This window comes from Pseudophryne corroboree, chromosome 7, assembly GCF_028390025.1.
Source record: "Pseudophryne corroboree isolate aPseCor3 chromosome 7, aPseCor3.hap2, whole genome shotgun sequence".
NCBI classification, from domain to species: domain Eukaryota; kingdom Metazoa; phylum Chordata; class Amphibia; order Anura; family Myobatrachidae; genus Pseudophryne; species Pseudophryne corroboree.
Window position 1 is genome coordinate 287399661 of NC_086450.1, and position 17576 is coordinate 287417236.

Below are 17576 nucleotides of genomic sequence, written 5' to 3' on the forward strand. Positions count from 1 at the left end.
GTTTCACCTGAACCAGCCTATTGTGGTACCTGCGGCTACTAGGGACTTGGAGGACTCCAAGTTGCTGGACGTAGTCAGGGCCCTGAAAATATGTTTCCAGGACGGCTGGAGTCAGGAAATCTGACTCGCTGTTTATCCTGTATGCACCCAACAAGCTGGGTGCTCCTGCTTCTAAGCAGACTATTGCTCGTTGGATTTGTAGTACAATTCAGCTTGCACATTCTGTGGCAGGCCTGCCACAGCCAAAATCTGTAAAAGCCCATTCCACAAGGAAGGTGGGCTCATCTTGGGCGGCTGCCCGAGGGGTCTCGGCGTTACAACTTTGCCGAGCAGCTACTTGGTCAGGGGCAAACACGTTTGCTAAATTCTACAAATTTGATACCCTGGCTGAGGAGGACCTGGAGTTCTCTCATTCGGTGCTGCAGAGTCATCCGCACTCTCCCGCCCGTTTGGGAGCTTTGGTATAATCCCCATGGTCCTTACGGAGTTCCCAGCATCCACTAGGACGTCAGAGAAAATAAGAATTTACTTACCGATAATTCTATTTCTCGTAGTCCGTAGTGGATGCTGGGCGCCCATCCCAAGTGCGGATTGTCTGCAATACTTGTACATAGTTATTGTTACAAAAATCGGGTTATTATTGTTGTGAGCCATCTTTCCAGAGGCTCCTCTGTTATCATGCTGTTAACTGGGTTCAGATCACAGGTTATACGGTGTGATTGGTGTGGCTGGTATGAGTCTTACCCGGGATTCAAAATCCTTCCTTATTGTGTACGCTCGTCCGGGCACAGTATCCTAACTGAGGCTTGGAGGAGGGTCATAGGGGGAGGAGCCAGTGCACACCAGGTAGTCCTAAAGCTTTACTTTTGTGCCCAGTCTCCTGCGGAGCCGCTATTCCCCATGGTCCTTACGGAGTTCCCAGCATCCACTACGGACTACGAGAAATAGAATTATCGGTAAGTAAATTCTTATTTTTCTTGTGTCTTCAGGAATCAGCACTGTTCTCAGAGATAGGTGCACATTGCTACAGACTGCTAGAAACCTGAAAGCCTGCACATAAAATACAGGCTGGTTCTCTCTCTCACTCACTCACACACACACACACACACACACACACACACACACACACACACACACACACACACACACACACACACACACACGGATCACACAGACGATTCCTCCCTGTGTGAAGCATGTGCTTCAGAGGTTAGGTTCTACCAATGCTGGAGCCCTCCCAGGAATTGGAAACGTGTTATTCCCGTGTGTGATCTGGCATTGGATGTTGCTGCTGGCTTCCCCGACCCGGCAATATGCTGGGCGGGTTGCCATAGCAGCGGGGGCGGGGCCGGCGCTGGGAGATGAGCGCCGCCTCTCCCTGTTGTAGTGCATGGGTCGCATCGACCCGGGAGCCCATTTACGCTGCCATTGATCCGGTATTCAACCTGGGAATAACAATGCTTTATTCCCGGGTTGAATTGCTGGGTCAGGCGACCCGGGATTTCTGACAGGGCGCTTTCACACCGCACGCAGACCCGTGACGTATTGCCGGGTCGACACCTGGTTATTTGTGCGGTGTGAAAGGGTTATTAATCCGTCCAAAGACGCTAATTTTCCCCCCTGGGCAGTAGCGCTCACAGAAACCATCTCACAATTACATAATTAGGTGTCTGCTTTACGAAAGACTGTTAAGGATATTCCTCAAAATGATGCACTTTCTATTGCTACAGACCCACCCTGGGTGGCAAGTCTTCTCTCTCTCAGGACGAAGCTGGAGAGGACGATAGTCAGTTGTGCGAAATTACTGACCCAGACGAAGTTCCGCAGGAACCTTCTCATGGGGTTGAACCTCTTAATTTAGCTATAAGATAAGTTTTGAACACTTCCGAGATGACACAGGATTCACCATATACTGCTTTATTTGGTAGAAACCAGCGTTCATCGGTCACTTATCCTTTTTTCCAAGAAACTGGATGACCAGCTGACGGAGGCTTGGAAACACCCGGACAAGCTGTTTCAGATGCCTAAAAGTTTTCTAAGTATTTATCCATTTCCATTCGCTATGACGGATAAATGGGAGAGTGGACTCCTCTCTATCCATTTGTCCAAGAAGACTGCATTACCTGTTCTGGGAGCAACTTCGTTGAAAGACCCGTCTGACCGGAAGCTGGACACCATGTTTAAGTCCATCTATTCGTCCGCAGGTGTCTCACTTAAACCAATCTTGGTGAGTTCCTGGGTGAACAAGGCAGTGGAGCATTGGGCAACTAAATTGATAAAGGACTTACAAGAGGGAGTTCTGTTAGAAGTATTGATCTTAGCGGAACATATTAAGGAATCCGCTATATACCTAGGAGAAGCTGCTAGATATATCGGACAAGTTAACTCGAGAATCTCAGCAGCAACTATTGCAGACAAAATAGTTATTTGGCTTCGGTCATAGCAAGTTGATGCTTAGTCAAAAAGAGTGGCGGAAGCACTTCCGTTTACAGGTGATATTCTTTTTGGAAAATAACTAGACTTGTTAATTTCTCAGGCTACGGGTGGTAAATCTACCTTTTTACCAACACTTCCGCCACCACCTTAGAGCTCTTACACCCTTGCAAGGAAGAGGTAGCGGCAAGCAACAGTCGCTGCTCGTCGTCAAGACCCAAAGCCTGCAGAAAAGACTGTGGCATGACAGTCTCCCCTCCCACGGGGCCCAAGTACGGTGGGAGTGTGGCTTCGAAACTTTCAGGATGCCTGGTTCAAGATATCGGACAATGCGTGGATTCACAATATCTCCCAAGGCTACAAGTTAGATTTCGTATTTTTGCCGTTAAAGAAATATATTACAGGTTGAGTATCCCATATCCAAATATTCCGAAATACGGAATATTCCGAAATACGGACTTTTTTGAGTGAGACTAAGATAGTGAAACCTTTGTTTTTGATGGCTCAATGTACACAAACTTTGTTTAATACACAAAGTTATTAAAAATATTGTATTAAATGACCTTCAGGCTGTGTGTATAAGGTGTATATGAAACATAAATGAATTGTGTGAATGTAGACACACTTTGTTTAATGCACAAAGTTATAAAAAATATTGTCTAAAATGACCTTCAGGCTGTGTGTATAAGGTGTATATGTAACATAAATGCATTCTGTGCTTAGATTTAGGCCCCATCACCATGATATCTCTTTATGGTATGCAATTATTCCAAAATACGGAAAAATCCGATATCCAAAATACCTCTGGTCCCAAGCATTTTGGATAAGGGAGACTCAACCTGTACGACAAGTCTTCCACTTCTTCTGGACAAACGTTTGGCCCTTCAAGGTGCAATACAGTCCTTTGGTAGAATCGGCTGTGTTAATGCCGGTATCACTGCTTCAACGAAAGAAGGGTTACTATTCCAATCTTTTCGTAGTACCAAAACCAGACTGTACTGTACGACCAATTCTGAATCTGAAATCGTTAAATCAGTTTCTGTCTTATTACCGGTTCAAGATGGAGTTGCTCAACTCTGTGATCTCGAGCCTGGAACCCAAGGAATTGGATATCTCTGGACATCAAGGATGCATATCTCCACATTCCGATATGGGAACCACACCAAGCGTTTTCTCAGGTTCGCAATACAACAGGATCATTTTCAGTTCAGAGCCTTACCATTCTGTCTGTCCACAGCCCCCAGGGTGTTTACCAAGGTCATGTCGGTGGTGATTGCCAACTCAGATCATTGGGAGTCACCATAATACCATACCTAGACGACCTCCTCAAAGCTCTATCGGATCTCATTCTCCAGGAGCATGCTCTATTAACATACAATGTGTTAGTGGAACATGGATGGATAATCAATTTTCTCTTACGTCCTAGAGGATGCTGGGGTCCATATTAGTACAATGGGGTATAGACGGGTCCACCAGGAGCCATTGGCACTTTAAGAGTTTAATAGTGTGGGCTGGCTCCTCCCTCTATGCCCCTCCTACCAGACTCAGTTTAGAAAATGTGCCCGGAGGAGCCGGTCACAGCTAGGGGAGCTCTACTGGTAAAAGTTTTTCTTAGAGTTTATTTATTTACAGGAGGCTGCTGGCAACATCCTGCCTGCATCGAGGGACTGAGGGGGGAGCAGTGTCCGCCCTGCAGGGTCTTGAGCCACTGACTGGACATTGAGCTCCAGAGGGGACAGATCGCGCCCTGCCACAGGGGAACGCTCACCCCGGCAGCCAGCCGCCACCCCCTTACAGAGCTGAAAGTGGTGAGTGAGTCACTGTCCCCCCTTACAAGCGGGGGGTCAGTGTGAAGAGGGCGGCTTTGGCACTCCCGGGTGGTACTGCGGTGCGGCGCTGTGAGTGGCGCCCTGAACCAGCACATAACCCTACACTGACCATTTCCAGCCTGTCGGTGTCCCTGGATCTCAGCCAGCAAACAAATCCTCAGGCCAGTATAATCTTACGAGAGCGGGAAGACATCGCCATTGATGGGGCGGAGCTTTTTCCTCAGAGCGGACCCAGCAGCGTTCAGCGCCATTTTCCTGCCTGCAGCTCACTGCCTGTGGATGAACAGGTCCCTCCAGAGCACCTCCAGCTATCTGTACGGTACCAGGGGGTTGTAGAAGGGAGGGGAGGCTGTGTAAAGGCAGTGTCACCTATTAAGGGACACAGTCAGCGCTGGTTGGGATCTCCCTATACCTATAATAGCGCTGTGTGTGGGTTGGCTCCAATCTCTGTGTGTCTCTGCCATTCTTGGGGGGAAACTCTGTCTACCCAGTACCCTGCGTGTTTGTGGGGTGTTTGGTGTGTATGTGACAACATGTCTAGGGACACTGTTTCATATGCTGCAGAGGATTTATCTTCCCAGGAAGACTGCATACCATGTAATCAGGATTGCACTGTTGTAGCGCAGATCCCAGCTAGAGAGCCAGAATGATTAGTCTCTCTGAGGGGGACTATTTCTCAGATTTCTGATAGGGTTGCTAGGACTGAGGATGCCACTCAAGTTCTGCAATCCTCTATGGTTGTATGGTCTGATACTGGTTCCTCGGGGTCCCCTGCGGTACATTCTCACAAATGTGCACTTGCCAACCTTATGCAGGATGACACGGACACTGATTCTGACACTGCAGACGGTGACGGGGATGTGTCGAGGGGGACGGCATCACTTGCTAAGGGGGTGCAGTTGATGATTGAAGCTGTAAGGGATGTCTTGCACATTGCTGACAAAGCTCCTGAGCAGGTGAAGGAGGCCTTTTTCACAGACAGTAAAAAGCCCCCCCTCACCTTCCCGGATTCCAAAGAATTGAATGCCATCTTTGAAAAAGCCTGGGAAAATCCGGAAAAGAAATTCCAGATCCCTAAGAGGGTCTTAGTTGCTTTTCCCTTCCCAGAAGAAGATAGAAAAAAAGTGGGAGTCTCCACCGATAGTTGACGCCTCTGTCTCCAGGCTGTCCAAACAGGTGGTATTACCAGTTCCTGGATCTACCGCATTGAAAGACCCGGCAGATCGCAAGGTGGATGCTACGCTGAAATCCATTTACACTGCTTCAGGGGCCATACTGCGGCCTACTATAGCCTGTGCTTGGATTGCAAAAGCTATTGCAAGGTAGTCAATCACTCTGCAGGAGGAATCGACTACGATGGATAAAGGTTACGTTGATTTATTTTTACACCATATTCAGGATTCTGCAGGGTTCCTGGTACATTCCATGAAGGACCTGGGTTCCGTGGCTGCGGGGATCTCCTCCATGTCCGTCTCGGCTCGCAGAGGTCTCTGACTGCGCCAATGGTATGCGGACAACGAATCCAGGAAAAGTGTGGAGGGTCTACCTTTATACTGGTCAGGCTCTCTTTGGGGAGGCGCTAGATGCGTGGATTGCCATGGCTACAGCGGTTAAGTCTCCTTTTCTCCCCTCAGCTGCACCGGCTAAGAAGAAGCCTTTTATACCAGCCACGTCACAGTCCTTTCGGCCCCCGAGGCCTAGAAGGAACAAGCCTTCGAACACCTTCAGAGGTGGTCGTGCTAAAGGAAAGAAGCCTGCTCCCGCTTCTGGACGCTATCCAAAAATTGGTGGTGTCCAGGGTCATTGTTCCAGTTCCACCTCAGTGGAACAAAGATTACTATTTGAACCTTTTTGTGGTACCGAAGCCGGATGGTTTGGTACGGCTAATTCTGAACTTTAAATCTTTGAACCCCTACCTCAGCGAGTTCAAATTCAAAATGGAGTCTGAGAGCCGACATCTCAGGTCTGACGGAGGGGGAGTTCCTAGTGTCCCTGGGCATCAAGGATGCGTACCTCCATATTCCCATCTGGTCTCCGCATCAGGCATATCTTCGGTTTGCACTGTTCGACGATCACTATCCGTTTCAGATGCTGCCGTTTGGCCTCTCCACAGCACCGAGGGTCTTCACCAAGGTGATGGCGGAAATGATGGTTCTCCTGCGCAAGCAAGGGGTGAACATAATTCCAGATCTGGACGATCTCCTGATCAAGGCGTCGTCCAGGGAAAAGTTGTTCCGATCCATTTCTCTCACGACACATCTGCTCAAGGAGCACGGTTGGATCCTGAACCTTCCAAATTCTCATCTGGAGCCGACAAGGAGGCTGTCTTTCCTGGGAGTGATCCTAGACACGGAAGTGCAGAGGGTGTTTCTGCCGGGGGAGAAAACACTGGTGATTCAATCAATGGTCCAGGATGTCTTAAAGCCTACCCGGGTTTCGGTTCGTCAGTGCATCTGCCTTATGGGGAAGATGGTTGCCTCCTTCGAGGCTCTTCAATACGGAAGGTTTCATGCTCGATCCTTTCAGCTGGATCTCTTAGATTAGTGGTCGGGGTCTCACCTACACATGCACCAGAGGATCCATATGTCTCCGAAAGCCAGGATTTCGCTCCTCTTGTGGATACAACTGCCTCACCTTCTAACCACAGATGCAAGTCTTAAGAGGTTGGGGAGCAGTCGCACAGGGGGAAACCTTCCAAGGACGGTGGTCGGATCAAGAATCCCTTCTCCCGATAAACATTCGGGAGCTAAGAGCCGCGTACAATGGCCTTCTACAGGATCAGGCTGTTCAGGTGCAGTCGGACAACGTGATCACAGTGGCCTACATAAACCGACAAGGCAGAACGAAGAGCAGGGCTGCCATGTCAGAGGTGTCAAAAATCCTCCTCTGGGCAGAAAGGCACGCGGTGGCGGCAAACTTCATTCCGGGTGTAGACAGCTGGGAAGCAGACTTCCTCAGCAGACACGATCTCCATCCAGGAGCGTGGGGCCTCCATCCGGAGGTGTGAATAAAAGGTAACCGGTTGGTTCGGGGGTTCCTCACATAGACATGATGGCCTCCCGCCTCAACAAGAAGCTGCGGAGGTACTGTTCCAGGTCGAGAGACCCACAGGCAGTGGCGGTGGATGCACTAGTAACACCGTGGGTGTTCACGTCAGTGTATGTGTTCCCTCCACTCCCTCTGATACCAAAGGTTCTTCAACTGGTAAGAAGAACAAAGGTTCTGGCAATCCTCATTGCTCCGGACTGGCCAAAGAGGGTTTGGTACACGGATCTACTGGATCTTCTGCTGGAAGATCCAAGGCCGTTACCTCTTCGGGAGGATCTGCTACTGCAGGGGCCGTTCGCTTATTAAGACTTACCACGGCTACATTTGACGGCATGGCGGTTGAACGCCAGATCTTAACTCGGAAGGGTATCCTGAGTGAGGTCATTCCTACCCTGATACAGGCTAGGAAGGGGGTAACGTCTAAACATTACCATCGCATTCGGAAAAAATGTTTCTTGGTGTGAGTCCAAGAAGTTTCCTGCGGTGGCGTGTCAACTTGGACGTATTCTCCTTTTCCTGCAGGCAGGGTTGGATATGGGACTGAGATTGGGCTCCATCAAGGTCCAGATCTCTGCTTTGTCCATCTTCTTCCAAAAACAATTGGCTGTCCTCCCTGAGGTTCAGACCTTTTTGAAAGGGGATCTGCACATCCAGCCTCCATTTGTGGCACCAACGGCACCCTGGGATCTTGATGTGGTGTTGCAGTTCCTGCAATCTGCTTGGTTTGAGCCTCTGTAGGGGGCTGATCTCAAGTTTCTCAAGGCGGTCACTTTGGCCTTGGCTTCTGCACAATGCGTGTCGGAATTGGGGGCTTTATCTTGATCTTCCATGAAGACAGAGCGGAACTTAGGACTCGTCCATAGTTCCTGCCTAAGGTTGTATCGGCTTACCATATCAACCAACCTATTGTGGTGCCAGTGGCTACTGACTCCTCGATTGCCTCAAAGGCCTTGGATGTAGTGAGGACTTTGAAGATTTATGTGCAGAGGATGGCTCGTCATAGAAAAAGTGACTGTTTGTCCTCTATGAGCCCAAGAAAATTGGGTGTCCTCCTTCTAAGCAGTCGATTTCACGCTGGATCAGGTTCACGAACCAGCATGCTTATTCCACGGCAGGATTGTCGTGTCCAAAATCTGTAAAGGCCCACTCTACTCGTAAAGTGGGCTCTTCCTGGGTGGCTGCCCGGGGTGTCTCAGCTGTACAACTCTGCCGAGCAGCTACTTGGTCTGGGTCGAACACGTTTGCCAAGTTTTACAAGTTCGACACTTTGGCCTCTGATGACCTCAAGTTTGGTCAAGCAGTGTTGCAGGAGCCTCCGTGCTCTCCCTCCCGTACTGGGAGCTTTGGTACCTCACCATGGTACTAATATGGACCCCAGCATCCTCTAAGACGTACGAGAAAATAGGATTTTGGTTACCTACCGGTAAATCCTTTTCTCGTAGTCCGTAGAGGATGCTGGGCACCCGCCCAGCGCTGCATTTTCCTGCATTGGTTTTATAGTTCAGTACTGCCTGGTTCCTAGGTAAGTTCTGCATTATTTACTGTTTCAGCTGTTGCTGAGTTGTTTTGTCATGTTAGCCGGATTTGCCTGTTGTGTGAGCTGGTGTGAATCTCATCACTATCTGTGTAATTCCTTCTCTCGAAGTATGTCGTCTCCTCGGGTACATTTTCTAAACGGAATCTGGTAGGAGGGGCTTAGAGGGAGGAGCCAGCCCACACTATTAAACTCTTAAAGTGCCAATGGCTCCTGGTGGACCCTCCTATACCCGATGTTACTATTAGGGACCCCAGCATCCTCTATGGACTACGAGAAAAGGATTTACCGGTATGTAACCAAAATCCTATTTTTGGAAATCCAACCTTCAGCCATCATAGCGTATCCAGTTTCTCAGTGTGATCCTGGACACAAACGTCCAGAATTTTTTTTCTGCCTCAAGGCAAAGCTCTGGGTATACAGAAACTGGTCCAAGCTGTCCTCAAGCCAAGGCTGGTATCAGTCCATTTATGCATTTGTTTGCTTGGAGAAATAGTAGCAGCTTTTTGAAACTCTGGAGTTCGGCCATTTTCATTCACATCCTTTCCAGCTGGATCTGTTACATCAATGGTCTGGGTCGCATCTACACCTTCAACAGTTAGTTCAACTGACTCCAGTGACGCGACTTTCGCTTCTTTGGTGGCTCCAACTGCACAAGCTCACTGCGGGCAGGCAGTTCGGTGTATGTAACTGGACGCTCCTAGCGACAGATGCCAGCCTCGGGGGATGGGGCGCGGTTGTGTTGAACTTCCATCTTCACGGCCATTGGTCTCCACAGGTATCACTGTTGTCAATAAATGTGTTGGAACTGAGAGCGATCTACAATGCGCTAGTAAAAGCTACCCAAGTTCTTCGATCCAAGGCGGTAAAGGTTCAGTCTGACAACGCGACTGCTATAGCGTATGTAGACAAGCAGGGAGGAACTCGCAGTCGCCAAGCGATGCAAGAGGTGACACACATTCTCCAGTGGGCCGAACGTAACGCTGTAGTCCCCTCAGCAGTATTCATTCCAGGAGTAGACAATTGGGAAGCAGACTACCTCAGCTGTCAGAATCTACATCCGGGAGAATGGGCACTTCACCCAGAGGTGTTCGACGCTCTGACACAGCGATGGTGGATGTGAAAGGGGGTATAACTAATGCCTGTATAAGGGATAATAATTATTTTCACATCCTTTGTCTTACAAGGTGTACATTTTACTTGTTATATTTGTAAAATAATTATCTGCATATTTATGGAATACAGAAGTTATTGATTAAATCATCTGCCAAAATTTGTTTTGCAGGTGATGAGACCCGGCAACGTGTAAAGTTTTCAGATGATCGTGTCTGCAAAAGTCACCTCCTTGATTGCTGTCCGCATGACATTCTTGCAGGAACGGTAATGATCATGTTTTCTTTAAATAATCTTAGACAGAATTGGTTTAATTTATACACAAATTACAAATGTTGCATTACAATGACAGGAAATGTCCCCTCAAGTGTTCCTCATTACACCTTTGTATCTTCTATTTTTATTTATTGTTTTGTTTTATTGTGTTCAGAACTAAACTGCCGTGTTAAGAATTACTGTTTTTTTTTTTTTTTTTTTTATTTCTCTCCAATAGAGGATGGACTTAGGTGAGTGCACCAAGATTCACGACTTGGCACTGAGAGCGGATTATGAAATTGCCAGCAAGGAGAAAGATTTATTCTTTGAGCTTGATGTAAGTTGTTTTTTTTGTTGTTGTTTTTTTCTGTGCTGATGCCTTTTTAACACTGGAAGAATGCAAATACTTTCAGCGCAGCTGAGTGATATTAGATGAACAGTTGGTCTACTGCTTTTAAATGGTTAAATATTTTCAATCAATTAATCACCTACATGTTACTGATAGTTGATTAAGAAAAAGGGATCATTTTGTGTTGTGATGCACTCAGATATTTGAGTTCTTCACTGTAATAGTGTTCACGCTAGACTGTTTTAGTAGGGCGCCGTGCCCTGCCCGATTTTTTTATTTTTTAAAGGCAAAATTTGCCCTGCCCTTTCTGCGGCGCCCTGCAGAAACAGCCTGCCCGCTTCCTGCTCTCCCAGCGTGTATAGATCACGGCATCCATTCACATTATGGGAGAGCGCTTGGGGGAAGCCCAGCACCCCCGTAGGTGCTGGGCACGCCCGCAACAGTGACTCCATTCACGCCCCCATTAGTGACGTCTGTGGGGGCCGCACCCCTCTCTTTAATGACGTTTTAGAGCCACACCCCCTTTTTGCACGCACAGACTGCAAACCGTGTGTGTTCACAAGTGCCCCCACAGGCCGGCGTCCTGCCCTCACAGATTCCTAGGGGGGGGACGGGGGGGGACACTATGTAGCTTTTGCAGCCTTTCTCCCATTTCTGGTATAAATACTGGTAGATGGTCAGGTATTCGTACCTGGTTTGCAGATCATGTGCTTGATTGCTCATCTGCCCAGCTGAAGACACTTGTTTGTGAAAGGTAGTGGTTCTGAGGGTTAAGGTGTGTATCACTGTAACTAAACATCGCAGTGACTTTGCTGTCCCACAGCACTAAGTTATGGATTCAGTTCCAGCCAGGGTCCTACCTTTTTTATGTTCTCCACATGTTTTCGTTTCTTTCCCCGTTCGCTTTGTTTCCTTCCGCTGACCAAAAATATGCTAGTAGGTTAATTATTCCACACTGAATCAACACAGGTTCCCAACTAACTGTTTCAGATTGTAATGACGTTTGGTGTAATAAATATTGCCATGAGTGTAAAAAGAACCCTCAAATCTTAGGCTGATATGTTTAGTGGTTTTGAAGTTATATACTTTTAAATCTGCAATTTTTTTCACACATTTGCTCTTAGCATTATTTTTATTACAATTTCACATAATTGAGCTAGAGAATTGAGCATGGTCTCATTTTAAACCTCTTTTTTTATGATACTGTACATGTAATACAGCCGTATGTTTCAATAAAATAAAAATTTTCTCAAAAATCAAATTTTAAAAATTTACGTTTCCTCAGCGGCAGACAATGGCAGCTGCTGTGGAAATGTAATTTAACCCCCCAGGTCCCACCAACCCCTTGAGTGTGTACCTGGTGGCTGTGCAGCGGTTAACAAAATTGCGATGTTCCGATGTTTGAAACCCCAATTTCTCTATCGTCCTAAGTGGATGCTGGGGTTCCTGAAAGGACCATGGGGAATAGCGGCTCCGCAGGAGACAGGGCACAAAAAAGTAAAGCTTTACTAGGTCAGGTGGTGTGCACTGGCTCCTCCCCCTATGACCCTCCTCCAGACTCCAGTTAGATTTTGTGCCCGAACGAGAAGGGTGCAATCTAGGTGGCTCTCCTAAAGAGCTGCTTAGAGAAAGTTTAGTTTAGGTTTTTTTCTTTACAGTGAGTCCTGCTGGCAACAGGATCACTGCAACGTGGGACTTAGGGGGAAAGTAGTAAACTCACCTGCATGCAGAGTGGATTTGCTGCTTGGCTACTGGACACCATTAGCTCCAGAGGGATCGAACACAGGCCCAGCCGTGGAGTCCGGTCCCGGAGCCGCGCCGCCGACCCCCTTGCAGATGCTGAAGCGTGAAGAGGTCCGGAAACCGGCGGCTGAAGACTCCTCAGTCTTCATAAGGTAGCGCACAGCACTGCAGCTGTGCGCCATTTTCCTCTCAGCACACTTCACTGGGCAGTCACTGAGGGTGCAGAGCGCTGGGGGGGGGCGCTCTGAGAGGCAAATATAAACCTTATACAAGGCTAAAAATACCTCACATATAGCCCATAGGGGCTATATGGAGATATTTAACCCCTGCCTGACTGGAAAAATAGCGGGAGAAGAACCCGCCGAAAAAGGGGCGGGGCCTATCTCCTCAGCACACGGCGCCATTTTCTGTCACAGCTCCGCTGGTCAGAACGGCTCCCAGGTCTCTCCCCTGCACTGCACTACAGAAACAGGGTAAAACAGAGAGGGGGGGCACATTAATGGCTATATATATATATATTAAAGCAGCTATAAGGGAGCACTTAATATAAGGATATCCCTTGTATATATAGCGCTTTGTGGTGTGTGCTGGCAGACTCTCCCTCTGTCTCCCCAAAAGGGCTAGTGGGTCCTGTCTTCATTAGAGCATTCCCTGTGAGTTTGCGGTGTGTGTCGGTACGTGGTGTCGACATGTATGAGGACGATATTGGTGTGGAGGCGGAGCAATTGCCAAATATGCAGATGTCACCCCCCAGGGGGTCGACACCAGAATGGATGCCTTTATTTGTGGAATTACGTGATGGTTTATCTTCCCTTAAACAGTCAGTTGAGGACATGAGGCGGCCGGACAATCAATTAATGCCTGTCCAGGCGCCTCAAACACCGTCAGGGGCTGTAAAACGCCCTTTGCCTCAGTCGGTCGACACAGACCCAGACACGGGCACTGATTCCAGTGACGACGGTAGAAATTCAAACGTATTTTCCAGTAGGGCCACACGTTATATGATTTTGGCAATGAAGGAGACGTTACATTTAGCTGATACTACAGATACCGTAAAACAGGGTATTATGTATGGTGTGAAAAAACTACAAACAGTTTTTCCTGAATCAGAAGAATTAAATGACGTGTGTGATGAAGCGTGGGTTGCTCCTGACAAAAAAGTTATTGGCATTATACCCTTTCCCGCCAGAGGTTAGGGCGCGCTGGGAAACACCCCCTAAGGTGGACAAGGCGCTCACACGCTTATCCAAACAAGTGGCGTTACCCTCTCCTGAGACGGCCGCACTTAAGGATCCATCAGATAGAAAGATGGAAGTTATTCAAAAGAATATATACACACATGCAGGTGTTATACTACGACCAGCTATAGCAACTGCCTGGATGTGCAGTGCTGGAGTAGTTTGGTCAGAATCCCTGATTGAAAATATTGATACCCTAGATAGGGACAATGTTTTACTGTCGTTAGAACAAATAAAGGATGCATTTATCTATATGCGTGATGCACAGAGGGATATTTGCACACTGGCATCTCGGGTGAGTGCTATGTCCATTTCAGCCAGAAGAGCCTTATGGACACGACAGTGGACAGGCGATGCGGATTCAAAACGTCACATGGAGGTTTTGCCGTATAAAGGGGAGGAGTTATTTGGAGTTGGTCTATCAGACTTGGTGGCCACGGCTACTGCCGGGAAATCCACTTTTTTACCTCAAGTCACTCCCCAACAGAGAAAGGCACCGACCTTTCAACCGCAGCCTTTTCGCTCCTACAAAAATAAGAGAGCAAAGGGCTTGTCGTACCTGCCACGAGGCAGAGGAAGAGGGAAGAGACACCAACAGGCAGCTCCTTCCCAGGAACAGAAGCCCTCCCCGGCTCCTGCAAAAACCTCAGCATGACGCTGGGGCCTCTCAAGCGGACTCGGGGACAGTGGGGGGCCGTCTCAAAAATTACAGCGCGCAGTGGGCTCACTCGCAGGTAGACCCCTGGATCCTGCAGATAATATCTCAGGGGTACAGGTTGGAATTAGAGACGGATCCTCCTCATCGTTTCCTGAAGTCTGCCTTACCAACCGTCTCTTCCGAAAGGGAGAGGGTGTTGGAAGCCATTCACAAGCTGTACGCTCAGCAGGTGATAGTCAAAGTACCCCTATTACAACAAGGAAAGGGGTATTATTCCACTCTATTTGTGGTACCGAAGCCGGATGGCTCGGTAAGGCCTATTCTAAATCTGAAGTCCTTGAACCTCTACATAAAAAAGTTCAAGTTCAAGATGGAGTCACTCAGAGCAGTGATAGCGAACCTGGAAGAAGGGGACTTTATGGTATCCTTGGACATCAAGGATGCGTATCTACACGTTCCGATTTACCCCGCACACCAGGGGTACCTCAGGTTCATTGTTCAAAACTGTCACTATCAGTTTCAGACGCTGCCGTTCGGATTGTCCACGGCGCCTCGGGTCTTTACCAAGGTAATGGCCGAGATGATGATTCTTCTTCGAAGAAAGGGCGTATTAGTTATCCCATACTTGGACGATCTCCTAATAAGGGCAAGGTCCAGAGAACAGCTGGAGACAGCTTTAGCACTATCTCAAGAGGTGCTAAGACAACACGGGTGGATTCTGAATATTCCAAAATCCCATTTAATCCCGACAACTCGTCTGCTGTTCCTAGGAATGATTCTGGACACGGTTCAGAAAAAGGTTTTCCTTCCAGAGGAAAAAGCCAAGGAGTTATCCGATCTGGTCAGGAACCTCCTAAAACCAGGAAAAGTGTCAGTACATCAATGCACAAGAGTCCTGGGAAAAATGGTGGCTTCTTACGAAGCAATTCCATTCGGCAGATTCCATGCAAGAATATTCCAAAGGGATCTGTTGGACAAATGGTCAGGGTCGCATCTGCAGATGCACCTGCGAATAACCCTGTCACCAAAGACAAGGGTGTCACTTCTGTGGTGGTTGCAGAAGGCTCACCTATTAGAAGGCCGCAGATTCGGCATTCAGGATTGGATCCTGGTGACCACGGACGCCAGCCTGAGAGGCTGGGGAGCAGTCACACAAGGAAGAAACTTCCAGGGAGTATGGACGAGTCTGGAAAAGTCTCTTCACATAAACATTCTGGAACTAAGAGCAATCTACAATGCTCTAAGCCAGGCGGAACTTCTCCTGCAAGGAAAGCCGGTGTTGATTCAGTCGGACAACATCACGGCGGTCGCCCATGTAAACAGGCAGGGCGGCACAAGAAGCAGGAGTGCAATGGCAGAAGCTGCCAAGATTCTTCGCTGGGCGGAGAATCACGTGATAGCACTGTCAGCAGTGTTCATCCCGGGCGTGGACAACTGGGAAGCAGACTTCCTCAGCAGACACGATCTTCATCCGGGAGAGTGGGGTCTACATCCAGAAGTCTTCAACATGTTAATAGACCGTTGGGAAAGACCAATTGTAGACATGATGGCGTCTCGCCTCAACAAGAAACTGGACAAATATTGCGCCAGGTCAAGAGATCCACAGGCAATAGCTGTGGACGCACTGGTAACTCCTTGGGTGTACCAGTCAGTGTATGTGTTTCCTCCTCTGCCGCTCATACCAAAGGTATTGAAGATCATACGGCAAAGAAGAGTAAGAACAATACTAGTGGTTCCGGATTGGCCGAGAAGGACTTGGTATCCGGAACTTCAAGAGATGCTCACGGACGAACCGTGGCCTCTACCTCTGAGAAGGGACCTGCTACAGCAGGGTCTCTGTCTTTTTCAAGACTTACCGCGGCTGCGTTTGACGGCATGGCGGTTGAACGCCAGATCCTAAAAGGGAAAGGCATTCCAGAAGAAGTCATTCCTACCTTGATTAAGGCACGGAAGGAAGTCACCGTGAAACATTATCACCGCATTTGGCGAAAATATGTAGCGTGGTGCGAGGATCGGAGGGTTCCGACGGAGGAATTCCAACTGGGTCGTTTCCTACATTTCCTGCAATCAGGATTATCTATGGGTCTCAAATTGGGATCCATTAAGGTTCAAATTTCGGCCCTGTCAATATTCTTCCAAAAAGAATTGGCCTCTGTCCCTGAGGTCCAGACTTTTGTCAAGGGAGTACTGCATATACAGCCTCCTGTGGTGCCTCCGGTGGCACCGTGGGATCTAAATGTAGTTTTAGATTTCCTCAAATCCCATTGGTTTGAACCATTGAAAAAGGTGGATTTGAAATATCTCACATTGAAAGTGACTATGTTACTAGCCCTGGCCTCTGCCAGGAGAGTATCTGAATTGGCGGCTTTATCTTATAAAAGTCCTTATCTAATCTTCCATTCGGATAGGGCAGAACTGCGGACTCGTCCGCATTTTCTCCCTAAAGTGGTATCAGCATTTCATCTGAACCAACCTATTGTGGTGCCTGCGGCCACTAGCGACTTGGAGGACTCCAAGTTGTTGGACGTTGTCAGAGCCTTAAAAATATACATTGCAAGGACGGCTGGAGTCAGAAAATCTGACTCGCTGTTTATATTGTATGCACCCAACAAGTTGGGCGCACCTGCTTCTAAGCAGTCGATTGCTCGTTGGATTTGTAACACAATTCAACTTGCACATTCTGTGGCAGGCCTGCCACAGCCTAAAACTGTAAAAGCCCACTCCACAAGGAAGGTGGGCTCATCTTGGGCGGCTGCCCGAGGGGTCTCGGCATTACAACTCTGCCGAGCAGCTACGTGGTCGGGGGAGAACACGTTTGTAAAATTTTACAAATTTGATACCCTGGCAAAGGAGGACCTGGAGTTCTCTCATTCGGTGCTGCAGAGTCATCCGCACTCTCCCGCCCGTTTGGGAGCTTTGGTATAATCCCCATGGTCCTTTCAGGAACCCCAGCATCCACTTAGGACGATAGAGAAAATAAGAATTTACTTACCGATAATTCTATTTCTCGGAGTCCGTAGTGGATGCTGGGCGCCCATCCCAAGTGCGGATTATCTGCAATACTTGTTCATAGTTATTGTTAACTAATTCGGGTTATTGTTAAGGAGCCATCTTTAAGAGGCCCTTGCTGTTGTCATACTGTTAACTGGGTTTAGATCACAAGTTGTACGGTGTGATTGGTGTGGCTGGTATGAGTCTTGCCCGGGATTCAAAATGCCTCCCTTATTGTGTATGCTCGTCCGGGCACAGTACCTAACTGGAGTCTGGAGGAGGGTCATAGGGGGAGGAGCCAGTGCACACCACCTGACCTAGTAAAGCTTTACTTTTTTGTGCCCTGTCTCCTGCGGAGCCGCTATTCCCCATGGTCCTTTCAGGA

The 17576-nt window shown here is 48.3% G+C and overlaps 1 protein-coding gene across 2 annotated transcripts in view; it reads left to right on the top strand.

Annotated features, from left to right (window-relative positions):
- The window catches only part of LUC7L (LUC7 like), a 119119-nt gene that overhangs the window by 39217 nt on the left and 62326 nt on the right, over nucleotides 1-17576 (top strand). For both annotated transcript variants that reach the window (XR_010182047.1, XM_063934208.1), the window contains exons 2-3: nucleotides 10130-10224; nucleotides 10451-10549. Coding sequence is in view for 1 of the 2 variants with exons in the window: in XM_063934208.1 (XP_063790278.1) it covers nucleotides 10130-10224; nucleotides 10451-10549 (194 nt within the window). In the remaining variant the exon portion in view is untranslated. The remainder of the gene's footprint in view (nucleotides 1-10129; nucleotides 10225-10450; nucleotides 10550-17576) is intronic.